General features: G+C 40.9%; 2 protein-coding genes across 2 annotated transcripts in view; both read left to right on the top strand.

Annotated features, from left to right (window-relative positions):
• Positions 1-335: 335 nt before the first annotated feature.
• Positions 336-9,734, top strand: tapt1b (transmembrane anterior posterior transformation 1b). Its single transcript, XM_080030019.1, has 14 exons — positions 336-521; positions 2,667-2,797; positions 2,896-3,014; positions 3,484-3,646; positions 3,748-3,883; positions 4,320-4,417; positions 4,507-4,576; positions 4,763-4,843; positions 5,046-5,155; positions 5,975-6,034; positions 6,437-6,505; positions 6,619-6,695; positions 6,818-6,990; positions 7,374-9,734. Exons 1-14 carry the CDS (start codon positions 341-343, stop codon positions 7,625-7,627), a joined length of 1,722 nt encoding a protein of 573 aa, XP_079886145.1. The 5' UTR covers positions 336-340; the 3' UTR covers positions 7,628-9,734.
• Positions 9,735-11,443: 1,709 nt separating this feature from the next.
• Positions 11,444-14,916, top strand: part of prom1b (prominin 1 b) — a gene marked incomplete at both ends in the record, with an annotated part of 23,441 nt that continues 19,968 nt past the window's right edge. The window contains one exon of the mRNA XM_080030017.1: positions 11,444-11,714. Coding sequence (XP_079886143.1) covers positions 11,444-11,714 — 271 coding nt within the window. The remainder of the gene's footprint in view (positions 11,715-14,916) is intronic.

Raw genomic sequence — 14,916 nt, 5'->3', positions numbered from 1 at the left:
CATAAATCTATTGTTTGTTTTAATAACGCCATTACTATCAGTATAAAACGTTTGATTCTCGTGTGTGTACTGTAAAACAAACAAGGAAAAAAATATAATATTTATCATAAAATAAGAAACAAATAATAAATAATACAACATAAAAAATATATTTTAAAAAGTTAGTCTTTATCTGAAATAAACCTAGATAATACCATTGAACTTGAAACGTATTGGTCCTCTTTTGCGCCCTCTGCCGGTAAACCATAGACATGTGGGTGACACGACGGGACGTGATGACGTCAACGCGTGTGACGCAGATGGCAGTCTCCCTGGCAGCGGATGAGACTGTTTGACGAAGATGGCGGACTCGCAGCCGTCAGGTCTTGGAGAGGAGAAGGAAAAGGAGAAGGAGGAGGACAAGGAGAGGGACAGAAAGGCCGCCAGGACAGAGAAGAGCAAGGAGAAGCTCGGACTCACGGAGACGCTGAGAGTCAACGATACGAATGGCGGCAGTAAAGGCAAGAAACGTAACCTGTCAGGTGAGAGCTCGTGCAGCAGAACGCAGGTTGACAGTGCGAGCTAGCTGCTGCTGTAGTGTTTTTGTTTACTAGCGAACCAGTTATTGCTTTAAAAAACACGTTACTGCATTGTATGTGTGTTTATCCGTGTGTGCAACGTTTATTGAACAAGCAAATGCATCATAAATCAGCAAAGTCTGTGCAGCTTTGGGCTCAGAGTTTACAGTAACTAGCTTCATCATCACAGCTGCTGTTTTGATCAAACACTGAGCTCAATTAAAGTGACGCTAGGTGGCTCATTTATGTCACGAGCATTTAAATTAGGAACGGTATTAACATTCCTGACATTTTGCAAGACAGCATTGCTGCATGAAATAAGCCTGGAGTGTCAGCAGACCAGTTTGCTTCTCTGTCCAATAAGACGTGCTGTTCTTTTCTTTTTGGCACAGGCGCATTCCTCAGAGTGGGAACGTACTGTATTCGGACAAAAGTATACGGACACGCACACCCCCTTACTATGGTTCTGGAGTTGTCTTTTGTGGTTTTATACTTGTTAGACTGTATACTTTAGCATTGCACTCAAAGTTGAGAGTGCAAAGACCGTCTTGTCATAGTAGTTGAAGCACCGGAGATACCAATAACATTAACGATCGATTAGTGAAGTGTCCACGTATGCTAAGCCTTAACACAGTATTTCAGTGAGCATAATAACAAGAGCCTGTAACCTAAAGTAGCTACATGGATCAGCCATCAATCATTTTAATATTTATGCTTGAGCTTTTCTTGCTATGATGTTTCTTCAGTATAAAAACAGCTTGTAGACCTAGTAGTGCAGCACCAAATTGTACAAACAAAACAGTAGAAATAATTTGACAAAAACAAAAGAAAACGTTAAGCCACAGTATGCAACCATGAATGCAGAAGAGAGATCGTTGCTATGGGTCAAGCTTTAGACATTGCTGGATTGATCCTCCATTGTGCACCTTGTTAGTTGACAATTATTGCCTGTAAAATATAAAAAAAATTAAACGATTTTATATTGGGCCAACCTGAGATAGCATTGTCAGGAGAACGCCCCTTCTGAGCCTTAGGTGCCTTGCGTAAGGGTCAACTCAGCAGTGTCCAGAAGGTGAACTGGCACTTCTCCAGCTTCCAGTCTATTATGCAAGTGTTCCCAAGAGTCTGATATGACATTGGTGCAATACTTGGTGCGCATTGGTAGTCGAGTGGTTATTGCACAAGCCATATAACCACCACAACATTGCTGGTTCGATTCCAGCTGGCACCCTTATTTGCATGTCACACCTTGCCCTCTCTGTCTCTGTCTCTGTCTCTGTCTCTGTCTCTGTCTCTGTCTCTGTCTCTCTCTCTCTCTCTCTCTCTCTCTCTCTCCAATTATTTTATATCTGTTTCTATCCGATAAATGCCCGGTTTTAGTTCTCCTGTGCACATAGAAAAGTTCATAAAGAAATAGTTCCCCCAGTTTGGTGTGGTAGAATTTGACTGGTCCAACATCTTTGGGATGAACTTCAACCCATACCCTGAGCCGGGCCTTGTCGTCACCCAACATCAGTTCTCAACCTCACTAATGCTCCTGTTGTGACTGAATGGGAGCAAATCCCTGCAGCCAGAATTCTTATGAAAGCCTTTCCCATGAGAACGGAGGCTGTTACAGCAACAGATTAATGGTTTTGGAATAAGATGTTCAACATTCACACGCGGGTGTAATGTTTGGCTGTGCTGATATGTTTGGCTGTATGGCGAAGGTATTTCCTATCTTAGTGCAATATTTTAAAATGCAATATTTGTTATTAGTAGAGGAGTCTCATATTTTCACTTTCAAGAATGCTAATTGTGTGTGTGTGTGTGTGTGTGTGTGTGTGTGTGTGTGTGTGTGTGTGTGTGTGTGTGTGTGTGTGTGTGTGTGTGTGTGTGTGTGTGTGTGTGTGTGTGTGTGTGTGTGTGTGTGTGTGTGTGTGTGTGTGTGTGTGTGTGTGTGTGTGTGAGAGTGTCTGGTGTCTTCATCATTTGTAGGTGACTTTACCTTAGATTTTCCAGGTGATGCTGATAAGCCCCACAGCAAGGTCATAAGAAGTTTGTTGGTTTTGGCTGTAGGGTCTCAGTGTATTTGTTCAAAGCTTTGCCTGTGTCCTTATCTGTCCCTAGACCTTTCTCTGGTCCGATTCATAACCACTGAGCTCACCAGAGGCTACTTCCTGGAGCACAATGAGGCCAAATACACAGAGCGCAGAGAGAGGGTCTACACCTGCCTCCGTATCCCCAAGGAGCTCGAGAAGGTAAACAAATTTGAAAAAAAAAATTGTTTGTTTTTCTCACAGTTATAATTTTATATAAATGGTCTCCCTCACCTGTGTGATTCTCTCATTGTGTTTAGTTGATGGTATTCGGCTTCTTCCTCTGTCTGGATGCCTTTCTCTACGTCTTCACCCTCCTTCCCCTCAGGGTGATTCTGGCTCTTCTACGGCTCCTCACGCTGCCTTGCTGTGGCCTCGGGTAAAGCAAAACAAAAACATGCAAATGTTAATTCATCTCCTTAATCCTTCATCATTGGCCATGTTAACAATCAATATTTCACAATGAGTTACAGCTTTTCTTTCATTCAAAATTTCCCATAGAAGTGCACCAACACATTAAAAAAACCTTTCATTTGTTATTAAGTGCTGTATTCACTGTACAGCCCTTGTTTTAGATTTAATAATTGTATGTTGTATGATGTACAGATGTTGCTGTTAACATGCCCATCCCCTACCAGCAAATATTATTTCCATTACCTGTTATTCGGTCTACTATAGGAATAAATCATATTTTAAAAAAATACCTTGAAACACCTTTCTAAACCTCTAGAGGGCAGCAGAGCGCTCTCTCTGAATCTTTATAAATGGATTATTGTAACCTGTCTCCTGTGACTTTATCCGGTGAACGTTTCTCCCATGTATAATGTGTGTGTGTGTGTGTGTTCCAGTGGCTCGCGCCTGCTTCAGCCGGCCCAGGTGTGTGACATGCTGAAAGGCTTCATCATGGTGCTGTGTTACTCCATGATGAGCTACGTGGATTACTCCATGATGTACCACATGATCCGGGGACAGTCTGTCATCAAACTCTACATCATATACAACATGTTAGAGGTACAGGCACATAATACTTCCTTATGTTCACAGCTTTGATTGGACTGTGACTTTTGCCACCATTACATTTTGCTGTCTTCCTCCCTCTGCTGTGTTGTCAGGTGGCGGACCGTCTGTTCTCATCCTTCGGCCAGGACATCCTGGACGCTCTGTACTGGACGGCCACAGAACCAAAGGAGAAGAAGAGAGCGCACATAGGCGTGATTCCTCACTTTCTCATGGCTGTGCTCTACGTCTGTATCCTCACTGACAATGACTGCTACTTAATTGAGTTCATACCAGACTGTGTATCTTGTTGCTGTGTGAACAGGAATTGAAAAAACTGAAAAAGTATCTTGTCGTAAATCGTCAGGAAATTAATCAGAAATCATTCGATCCAATCTAAGAACGATGGGTTGCTGTAGTTGTTTGAATATTTATTAAAGCAAATACTAAGTTCCAGCTTCTTAATGTTTTTACCGGTTTTCTTTGTCATCTCTCATGGTAAACTGTATTCATGTTTTCAACTTTAAGATGACAACTTTTAACCAGTTATTTGAAAGTACTAACACACTAATCAATGAATGACTGTTTTGTTTCAGACCAGTAGAAACATGCATTAGTAGATGTACATCATAATTGACACACAGCACAGTCCCCAGTTTAATGTTTTCCTCAGCGTGTTTGCATCTAGTTCTCCATGCCATCCTCATCATGGTTCAGGCCACCACTCTTAATGTAGCCTTCAACTCCCACAACAAGTCCCTGCTCACCATCATGATGTCAAACAACGTGAGTATAAAGCACACTGACACTTTTAACTCAATAAAAACAACATTCAGCACCAGTTCAGCCATGATATTTTGGTTTTCTTTTTATAGTTTGTGGAGATCAAAGGGAGTGTGTTCAAGAAATTTGAGAAGAACAACCTTTTCCAGATGTCGAACAGTGGTAAGTGGTGAATGATGTCTAAAACCCCCATATATATATATATATATATCAATGCGCTCTGTAGATTTTTTTTTAACTTGCCCTATGAACTTGGTGATTTGGTACAAGGTTAATTTGTGGAACCGAGCTCATGTCCAGGGAGTACAAAGTAGGTTAATCCAGGATTGATTTGTTTGTTTCCCACAGACATAAAAGAAAGGTTCACCCACTACATCCTGCTGCTCATCGTCTGTCTGAGGAACATGGAGCAGTTCTCATGGAACGCTGGTAACTAACGCTGCCCAAACATAACGTCACTGAGGTTAACACAGCTAGTTTAACAGTTAAAAATGACATCACTTCGCTTCTCACAACTTCTCCCTGGGGTCTTCTAACTGAAGCTCCTATGTGAACAGTTACTGACTTGTATAACTAATATGGTGCTGAATATTGACGCTGATATTTAATTTTTTTCTGTGTCTGCTTTTAGACCACATGTGGGTGCTGTTTCCTGATGTGATAATGGTGATAGGCTCAGAGATCACCGTGGACAGCGTCAAGCACGCCTTCATCACCAAATTCAACGACATCAGTGCTGATGTGAGTCCTTCTTGCGTACAGTACTTTCAAATGTTTCAGATATGATATGACACAGCAGTCAGACATTTGATATAAACTGCAGGAATCAGTGGTAGAGGCTTAATAGTTAGTAGTGATAATCAATCTCTCTATTCTGTCCTAGTCCACTGACCACCACTAGGTGTCTTGAGTGTTTTTCAGACCAGTGGTTCTCACTGTTTCTCATTGTCTCACACACACACACACACACACACACTCTCTCACTCACTCACTCACACCAGATACACTGTATTATCAAAGGGAAACTGTCTGTCAGCAGCGAGCAATTTTCTCTTGTATCATCATGACTTTTTCGGCTTCCGTCCTCCTCCTCCGGTCCTTGTGTTCTCTTCCTGTTTAATTTCCTTCAGGGAATTTTTACTTTGGATTTTTAACAGCAACCAACTCCACAGGGAAGGGATTAACCCCTTTATACCCACACTGTCAAACTTAATCACACACACTTCTCTCTCGTGTAGTTAGCGTTCAGGCACTTGTGTGTCCATGCTCATCCAGACTTAATCCATATGGACACATTTTCACTGTTGTCTTTTTTTACAATGGCTGTATCTTAATTCAGTTTGGCTCATCTCCTGCCACTAACCATACCATATCTTCACTTTACATTAACACACAACAGCAAAAAGTAAACGGATTAGCTAATTATGAGGCTCCAAAAGCAAACGTTAGCTATGAAAAATAAATGTTTATCACAATTATAACTCATTCTATTAATGTGACTTACTGAATATTTGTCTGATATTTTGATACTTTGACTGACTAATGTTTTTCATTTTCCAGGTATACGGGGAGTACAGAGCCAGTCTTGCATTTGACCTTGTCAGCAGTCGACAGAAAAATGTGAGTGAAAGATGTTCAAATATCTGTGTGGCAACTCAACTGCAAATTCTAGGCTAGCAGGTTTTTCTATGCACGAAGACACAGTAAACTGATATATTCTTACACTGTATTTATTCATAATATATATGTATTTTTTTTTAAACCCATCATTCTCCTTATTGTCATTATTTTATATAATCTTTATTCTTGTGTCATATTTAAATTGGCATAATAACGTGCAAATTAAGTCAGTCTTTATGTTGCATTAGTAGTATATAATGTGATTTTGGCTACAAATGCGCTCCACATTCGAATTTGAGGGAATCACGTATAATATTTTCTGATCTGATCTGTCATGATTTGATTAAATATTGTTATGTAATGTGATGTGATGTATTAAAAATGTCTTAATTGTGTCTCCAGGCGTACACGGACTACAGTGACTCCGTCTCACGAAGAATGGGCTTCATCCCTCTTCCTTTGGCTCTGCTGGTCAGTGACTTTTGAATGAAAACATCTATAGCTTTTGATCTTGTATAGGTTGAAATGCTGCCTGTATGTTTAACCTTTACATCTGATGATGGGTTTTGTGTTTCATTCTTCAGTTGATCAGAGTCGTGACGAGCTCGGTGAAGATCCAGGGTTCACTCTCCTGTATGTGTGTCCTGCTCTTCTACCTGGGGTACATTTCAAGTCTCTTCTACAAGTTTTGAAGTTGTATTTTTTTTAGTGTTTCTTATTGTCTGTTTTTAATGTGTTTTATAATACTCTGTGTTGTGTGTGTGTGTGTGTGTGTGTGAGCAGGATGATCACTCTCAAGGTGCTCAACAGTATTATTCTGCTCGGGACGTCCTGTACGTTTGTCAAAAACGCCAAAATGGAGGAAAAGCTCTTCGACCCTCCACCCTCAGCTAGCTCCAGCCGCGCAAACTCTAAAGCTAACCGCGTTAAACACACCAACACTTCAACACAGCAAGGTAGGAATCAGTTCTTCAATCTCTCTATTTAGTTCAATACAATTTCTTCTCTGGGATGAATTAAGTATCTAGCATTACTTAATTGCTAATTAGAGCATTCGGAAAGGCCCGCCATCCTTAGTTACTCTTGATATGCCTCAAATTTTCTTTTCATGCACGTTGCAGTCGGTTAGCTAATTAGCTACATGAGTTTGTTAAAACAGAGTATCACTCTAACTACAGACACACTATGCACACTGCTTCAGCTTTAAATGTAAAGCTTGTTAAAGAAATAGGTGAAAAGCTATGATTGCATTTGCTCTTTGGTGGACGAGTACTGTGAAATCAATGTTTGTATTTTAATCTGCTGCTTATAACAAACTCTATCATTCTTTCCCCAATAGAACCTACAATTGACAAAGGAGGAATATCACAGGCATCAGATATCCTTTTGCCCCCCAACCCGGCAGAGAGCTCCACCCCCACACTCCCCAAGAGCGACTCGGACACGTTCCTGACCACGCCAGACGAGGAGGACGAAAACAAAATCATCAACGTTGACACGGGACTGAAAGGGGACGTAGTGGGACACAGAACCCCCAAGAAAGATTTACTGGAAATAGACCGCTTCACCATCTGTGGCAACCGGATAGACTGAAGGCCATTTACAACAACCAATCAGAGTCCGGCAGGTCCAGGGATCATGGAGCATGCTCAGACCAGACATTGATTTGTGCGCCTGGCCCCTGGAGTATTTATTTATTTATGACTGACGAAACCAGCCAAGGCAAGAAGCTGTTACTACAGAGCATCAAAGACCATTTCAGATGTTTCCATCTGGTCCACCAACCAGGTAGACTCTTGAGAATGTCGAGGCAACCCGCAACTATGCTAGCTGATGACGACGATGGGTGGGGGGACTGGTACGCGCTGCTAGAGCAGAGCACCAAGAGAGAAATGTGTTCACTGCGGATCGCTGTGTGATCGTAGGAACATTACAGCTGGACTGTGCGACTACATGTTCAAAAGCACAATCGAATCTACGGCGCACAGTTGTTTTTAGAGAGATCAGAACTTGTCAATTTTTGTACTTTTTTTATTTCAAAACCCTCAAAAATTCTAATATTTGAAATTATGTTTTTATGAAGAAACTCAGATCTTTTTTTTTCTAAAATCCACCATGTTAAACTGCAGGAATTAGACTCTCAATCACATTCACACATCTCTGAAATCTCATAATCGTTCCGCAAACACACACAAACACACACACTCGCACACCAACACACATTTTAAAGTTCCTATGATGGGCCCAGATGTCCATAGCTGTTAGACAAGGCAGCAGTGACACTAGATCAGTCTTGCATGGGTGAAATGTCTTCAGTCGACATCCTCAAGATAAAAAAATGTTGAGGTTTTTAGTATGGTGCAGTTTGTGTTGATATTGTTACTTTGAAGCACTGAAATAAGATGGTGCCTGTTTTCAAAGGTGCAAATATTTATTTTGAACTGGACTCCAAGCCGGGCTCCAAGTTGGGAAAACATTTCATTCTTTTTTTTTCAATATGCTTTGTGTGTACCATCGTCATGCAAGTGTGTAGCCTACAGATAATCATGCTTTCAACCACTGTTTTCTTGGTCTCATTTTAAATCTATGCTGTGTGAGACTGGCATCAACATATTTTCCAATGCTTTGACAGTGATATAAAAAAATAATTAAGATAACGTGTGTGAGGGCGAATCACCTCTAAATAACAACATAAAGGAGTATCATATCTTCACTGTGATCATGTGAAAGCAGTGAACCATTTGCCATAGATTTGTACAATAAATCAATTATGAGTTTGATCCCGGTTGGATGCTTGCATTGATTATTGGAAGAAGATCCTTCCAAATGCTTGTGCTGCCGATGCTGTGAAAGCTGAATACACCATTTGACAAACTAGACCCAAGTGTTCGCCTCTCAATACACTACTTCATTACATTCGAGCCACAGTGCTAAACATTGGTTTATGGAGAAAAAATCAATACCTGGAGATCTTTGAAAAATGTTGCAGAAGTAAAAATTATAATAATCTGTTTCCCTGTTGCAACTTTATTTCTCTAGTTTCTATCCAAAAAAGCAGTTTAGGCTCCATTGTTAAAAAAAAAAAAAAAAAAAGGTTTATATTTCTCTTTTGTCTTACAAAACCATCAAGAACATTATTCATTTCTGGCTTCCTGAGAAAGATTTAAGGCTGAAAAATTGAAACTAGGTTAAAAAGGACAAATTAAAGTCTATGGTCTAGTGACAGAAGCCTAAGATAGGAAATAAACTTGACTTGGAAGCAAACAAATAATTCCTCACACAGTGCATTTCTTTATTAACAATGTTTTGGTCCTCACATTTTGGTTAATGGACCTTTTTCAAGGATGGCCAGGTATTGTTCAGAACAAGAGTTTCTTTGCTCAACTGTGTGACTCAAATGTAATGGTAGTATAATGGGGGCACAGTCCAACTGTACTAAGGGAGGACTGTCAATACAGTAAAATACATAGACTGCAGTGTGGATGCATTATGACACTGTGTGTGTGTGTGTGTGTGTGTGTGTGTGTGTGTGTGTGTGTGTGTGTGTGTGTGTGTGTGTGTGTGTGTGTGTGTGTGTGTGTGTGTGTGTGTGTGTGTGTGTTAGAGAGAGAGGGGGCTAAATTTTGCAGTGCATGGATGGATCTCATAACTTAAAGACTGTCTGTATGAATCGGATATTTCATTGTTTTTATTTTTCATGTACAACCCATCCATCTATCTATGTAAGAGTAATACATGGTAGTAGGAGAATAAAACATTTTTTGTTTTTTAACCCTTTCTGGTGTGATGTGTTTCTCTTACGCAGCTTTGTGTGTGTGTGTGTGTGTGTGTGTGTGTCTGTGTGTGTGTGTGTGTGAGAGTGTGAGTGTGCGCGCACAGGAACAGTGGTGAGTGTTTCACTGAAAGGAGTCACTGCAGCCTCTGTTCACAGGGCAAACACTGCAGTCCACTGTTCCCCTTGAATGGACATTTGGAAGGGGGTGTCTGTCATCACACACACATACACACACACACACACAGGGGAACTCCTCTTGTTTTCAGGGTTCAGTTAAATGATCTGCTTCTGGATTACATGGCTTCTGTTTTCCTGATGATGACGTCAACATATTTCACCTTTTACATTGAACCAACTGTGGTGTTGTGTCTCATGTAAAGTGAGTGACCCATGTGAGGAGGTGGGAGAGGATGAAAGAGAGCGCTGACATATCGCACTCTTCAAAGCTCTTTTCTGAGCCTTGCACAACGTACCCATGGCTGTAACTGAACTTTGGGTTTTCCCTTTTCTGAACTGGAACCTCCTGTGCGTTTTCACTGGCCTTGACCGCCTACCTGAGCTGAAGGTCGGGTGCTCAGTGACCCCAATGCAGAGTCAACGACCTGCCTTCCATTCATACCACTGAGGTTGTCCAGTTCAACTCTCATGTAATCCGATACCATAACACAATCTGACCTCGCCTGCTCAGGTGAGGAGGGAGTAAAAATACAGACGTACAGGTGGAGGAGCATGTGTTTAGTCTGCTCACATGGGAAAGCAGCTTCTCTGATACATTTTTATCTTTTTAATTATGCATTTTGAATGACCTACCAAATTGCAAACCATATATAAAACAGTTTTAGAACAGTTGAACTCATGTTTTATGCAAAAAATAGCCAAAGTAATATATTAGTTATATATATTATGTAATAATATTTGTGTTTTAATGATGAAATATTTGGATGTGTTATTACTTAATTGGGTGACTCTGTAGCCTATAGAATTGTTTATAACATTTAGGTCACAATGATATAAAAATAATAAAAATAAAATAATAATAATGATAATTTAAAAATATTCGGGAATATAAATTTGCACTGAAAAAACAAAAACCCAATACCCTCAAATTTGAAATTAGTCTAGAGTAAATGTATAGGCTAGTAAAAGGAAAGATGACCTGAACAGGTGACTGGACCCCACCGTGTCGCGCGCCACAGAAGCTCCCGTATGGCACGAGCGCTCCGCGGTCACGAGCGGTCTTTGGGTTTTACGTGCACGCGAGATTAGGCACCGGCTCGGTGAGCGTGAGGACACCGGGATAACCAGCGACATCCTCGGCTTTTTGGTTCCTCTGAGCCGTCGAAGAAACACCCGGTAAAGATGCCAGTCATGAGTCCGGACCGACAAACAATAAGGAATTAACTGGTAACGGAAACTCAACCACTGGATATTAAGTTTTAAAGTTTTTCCTTTGGACGTATTTATCCCTGAGCTGTGGGGATTAAACCACCGAGCAGAGGGACAGGTGTCCTCTCCATCTCCATCCCCCGTTAGACCGTAGCACCAACGGGGCTGGGAGTTTTTCTATTCTCTGGTTGTCCCCTTTCCCCTTTTCTTTTCTTATTGTTTGTTAAATAGTTGGACTTTTCTGAGCCATGTTGTGGACGAGTTGGGTCGTCCTGCTGCTCTGCTGGGGGGCGACCAGCGGCGAGCGGTGGGCGGATGAGAGAGACGGGGATTCGGGTGAGCTGCAGGCGGACTCCCGCAGACAGCGGTCCCCTCCACCGGTGGAGCCGTTGGACTTTGGGTTCGTGCCGGCGGCGGTGTATGACACACACGCTTACTATGAGCCAGGGGCAGTGGGTATCCTCTTCCACATTGTCCACGCTTTCCTCTACGTTATTCAACCAAACAACTTTCCCAAAGGTGAGATTATAGTGACCCCCCCTCCTCCACCCTGACCCATGCCCCATGCCCCTCTTCATCCACCTGTCTTATTCAAATGTAGAAATGGACATTGACAGGGATTTTCTATTCTTCTGAATAAAAGTCATTCTAAATTAACACAGATTAAAAAATGAAATGACCATAACATGTGTTACACTAGGTTCTGTGATCAATCAGATTCAGTGGTTTGATTAGAAAGTTACATTTTGTCACTTTTAAGATATTTCCTAATGGTTTCTTATATGTGTCCCTAAAGAATAAAGATAGGGGCATACTTAAGATATTGATAAGATAAGATGAGATAGAATTGTTTTGTGCCACAAATGCTAAGCCTTCAAAGAAAAGTAAATATACAGCTACAGTAGGCTACAGATCATGCTACATAGTAAAAGTAATTGAAAGTAGACAAAGTGGGGGTGCCCTTAGCTCAGTTGGTAGGGCGTCCCCCCCATGGGCCTCGGCCAGCAGCGGACCCGGGTTCGATTCCAGCCCGCAGTCGTTCTCTGCATGTCACTCCCCTCTCTGCCCCATTTCAACTCCGTCTCTACACTATCAATAAAGCATAAAAATGCCAAAAAAAATATCTTAAAAAAAAGTAGACAAAGTGCAACGTGTGAACAAAAGTGCATGTATATATACGTATTTACTGTACATGTTATAAACGACAAACTGAACAAAAATACTGACAGGTGCATCTGTAATAATATGACTTGTTTTGTTACTATCATAAATGCACAGCAACGGCATCTGTGCAGATGTTTTACAGATGATACAAATTAAGAATATACATTATAAATATTAATTAAAAAAATTTATGTATGATCTCTAAGGGGTCCATAGAAAGTAGGGGATGTGATAACAAACTAACAAAAATAAGAATTAAAGTTACCATCAGTGGATTAATTTTATATGCATCATAATAATACTTAATGAGTTAAGAGTGGTAGAAGCAGAAGCTGTGGACAGTAGTGTTTAAGTCGGTCCGTAAAACACCTTACACAATCAGTCTTTGACCTAAAGCTATAGCTAAATGGATACCATCTAGGGCTTGAGACCCACTCCAAGGGGTCCTAAAATAAAAGTGAGGAGGTTAGGATGGCGTGATATGAATGTTTCATGTCACCATTATCATAATCACAATAATTGCGATTCACCATAATCAATAAAATATTCTTCGAGCCCTTAAAAGCTCTTTAAAACCTCCTGTCATTACTTTACCTTATATTTTTGTTATTTTTTAAATCAAGATATTTTGAGAGATTTTTTCTCACAATTTACGAATAACGACAATGTTTTTTTGGAACAGGCCAGATATTTTTTACATCTTAACTAACTCTTTGGACATATACTGTTCACACCTGGTGTCCACACTGAGCGCCATCCCCAGTGTTGAGGGTTCAGGAGAGCACTGAGCTTTGTTTCCAGGCATCACAGGTGAAAATGGTTATAAGGGTTTGAAACCATTGGAGTAGCAGAATTTGAGTGACAGTTTTATGTCATAAACTAAACAAAAAAATCCACACTAACAATGACCACCTCAAAGAGTCCACTGTGGCAGGTCTATGACCTATTTTAAACACAGATCCTATAATCTGACTCTAAATGTGAAATATCATGGCTGACTTCATCCATGACTTCCCCAAAAACTAAAATCCCTCCCCTTAATTAAAATGTTACTGGGTCAAAGCAGCCTGTGCATGAAGGGACTCCATATACTGTATTCATGGTGTGTGCTTGTTGAGCCCATAAACCAATGTTATGAGCAGATTAATGCGATCAATAGCTGCCATAGCTCATGAGGGATGGTCTCTGGGGGGCCATGCTTTAACATTATGTAAGGCTATTAGAATGTGATCAGGTCAGTCTTGTGATCAATAAAAACATGTTGAATGTTGTTCTCCAGGTGCAGTGAGTGTAGTAACCTAGCGATGGCTATATAGAACTACAACAACCCTATAAAGTGGTTTGTTTTTGTGCTGTGTATGTATAACTATGAGTGGTCACGTTGGAGGATGACACCAGGCAATAGGATTGAAGGTTTTAAGTTGCTGCAATTTCTGTGTCCAGGGTTAGAGCCGCTGGCTAGGTAATCAATTAGCAGATCAGCGATTAGAGGAGGCTTTCTCAGTCACCTGCATCACTGCGTAATACCTTAATCCACCACACCATATGCTGCTACAGCCAGGGACTTTCCAGTATGAATCACTGTCACACGCACCCAACAGGTAGAGACCACCTGGATGTCATGTCGCATGCACACATCACAATCACATGTGAGCGAAATCATGCACTTGGCTAACACACTCATATGCCTCCAGGTCATTTTATAACTGCATTAGTTGAGAGGATGGCGTATGGCAGGTTCAGCTGACTATGATCCTCTGCTGAGCCTGAGCCATAAACAAGTTGATAAGCACATTTTACATTCGCAGCAACATGGTCGCCTATTCATTTAACACGCAGCAATGTGCTCATCATAATAGCTTTGCACAACACATTTTTAAAGGAACAGCATTTAACGCAAAGTCACGTTTTGTGTTATTTGTCTTGACTCTAAACATTAACAAATGTGCATAAAAGATGAATGGCAGCTGAAATGTAGGATGCAGATGTTCAAGAGCTCAGTGCCCCTTCTCTTGTATCTGTTTGTCCAGGCAGATTTAAAGCATCAGTGATAAACCCGACTTTGGAGACAGTAATTCCTTAGTCTAAATATCCTTATCAGACGACTCATTTGGGTTTCTTTTGAGTGGAATCTCAGTTAAGACATTTGCTTCCTGATAAACAACCTGCCTACTACCAGTGATAGTAATTAAGGCAAACAGATAAATACCAGACTATGACCCACTTTCAGTTGGTGTGTACGTGTGCACAGTTTGTGTTTGCACATTTGTGTGTGTGTTTGTGTGTGTGTGTGTCTGTGTGTGTGTTACATGCCATCTGTAGCCGTCGTAGCTGTGTTAGCATTAGCCCTGTGGATGCTAATCCTCTAATCTACCCAGTGTGTATCTGGGGGATAAGACAGAATCTCTTCATATTGAAAGAATCCAAAATGTATGTTATTCATTCACCGCAAAAGATTTGTATAGACGGATGAGTGATGACCCCTTTGGCAGTCACTAAGTGCAACAGTATTAAATTGTTACTTGTGGCATTATAATCGACCTTAGAATCCAATTTA

The sequence above is a fragment of the Ammodytes marinus genome, assembly GCF_949987685.1.
Source record: "Ammodytes marinus genome assembly, chromosome: 6".
NCBI classification, from domain to species: domain Eukaryota; kingdom Metazoa; phylum Chordata; class Actinopteri; order Uranoscopiformes; family Ammodytidae; genus Ammodytes; species Ammodytes marinus.
Note: the sequence above shows the minus strand (reverse complement) of the source record. Positions and strands in the feature narration are given on the sequence as shown.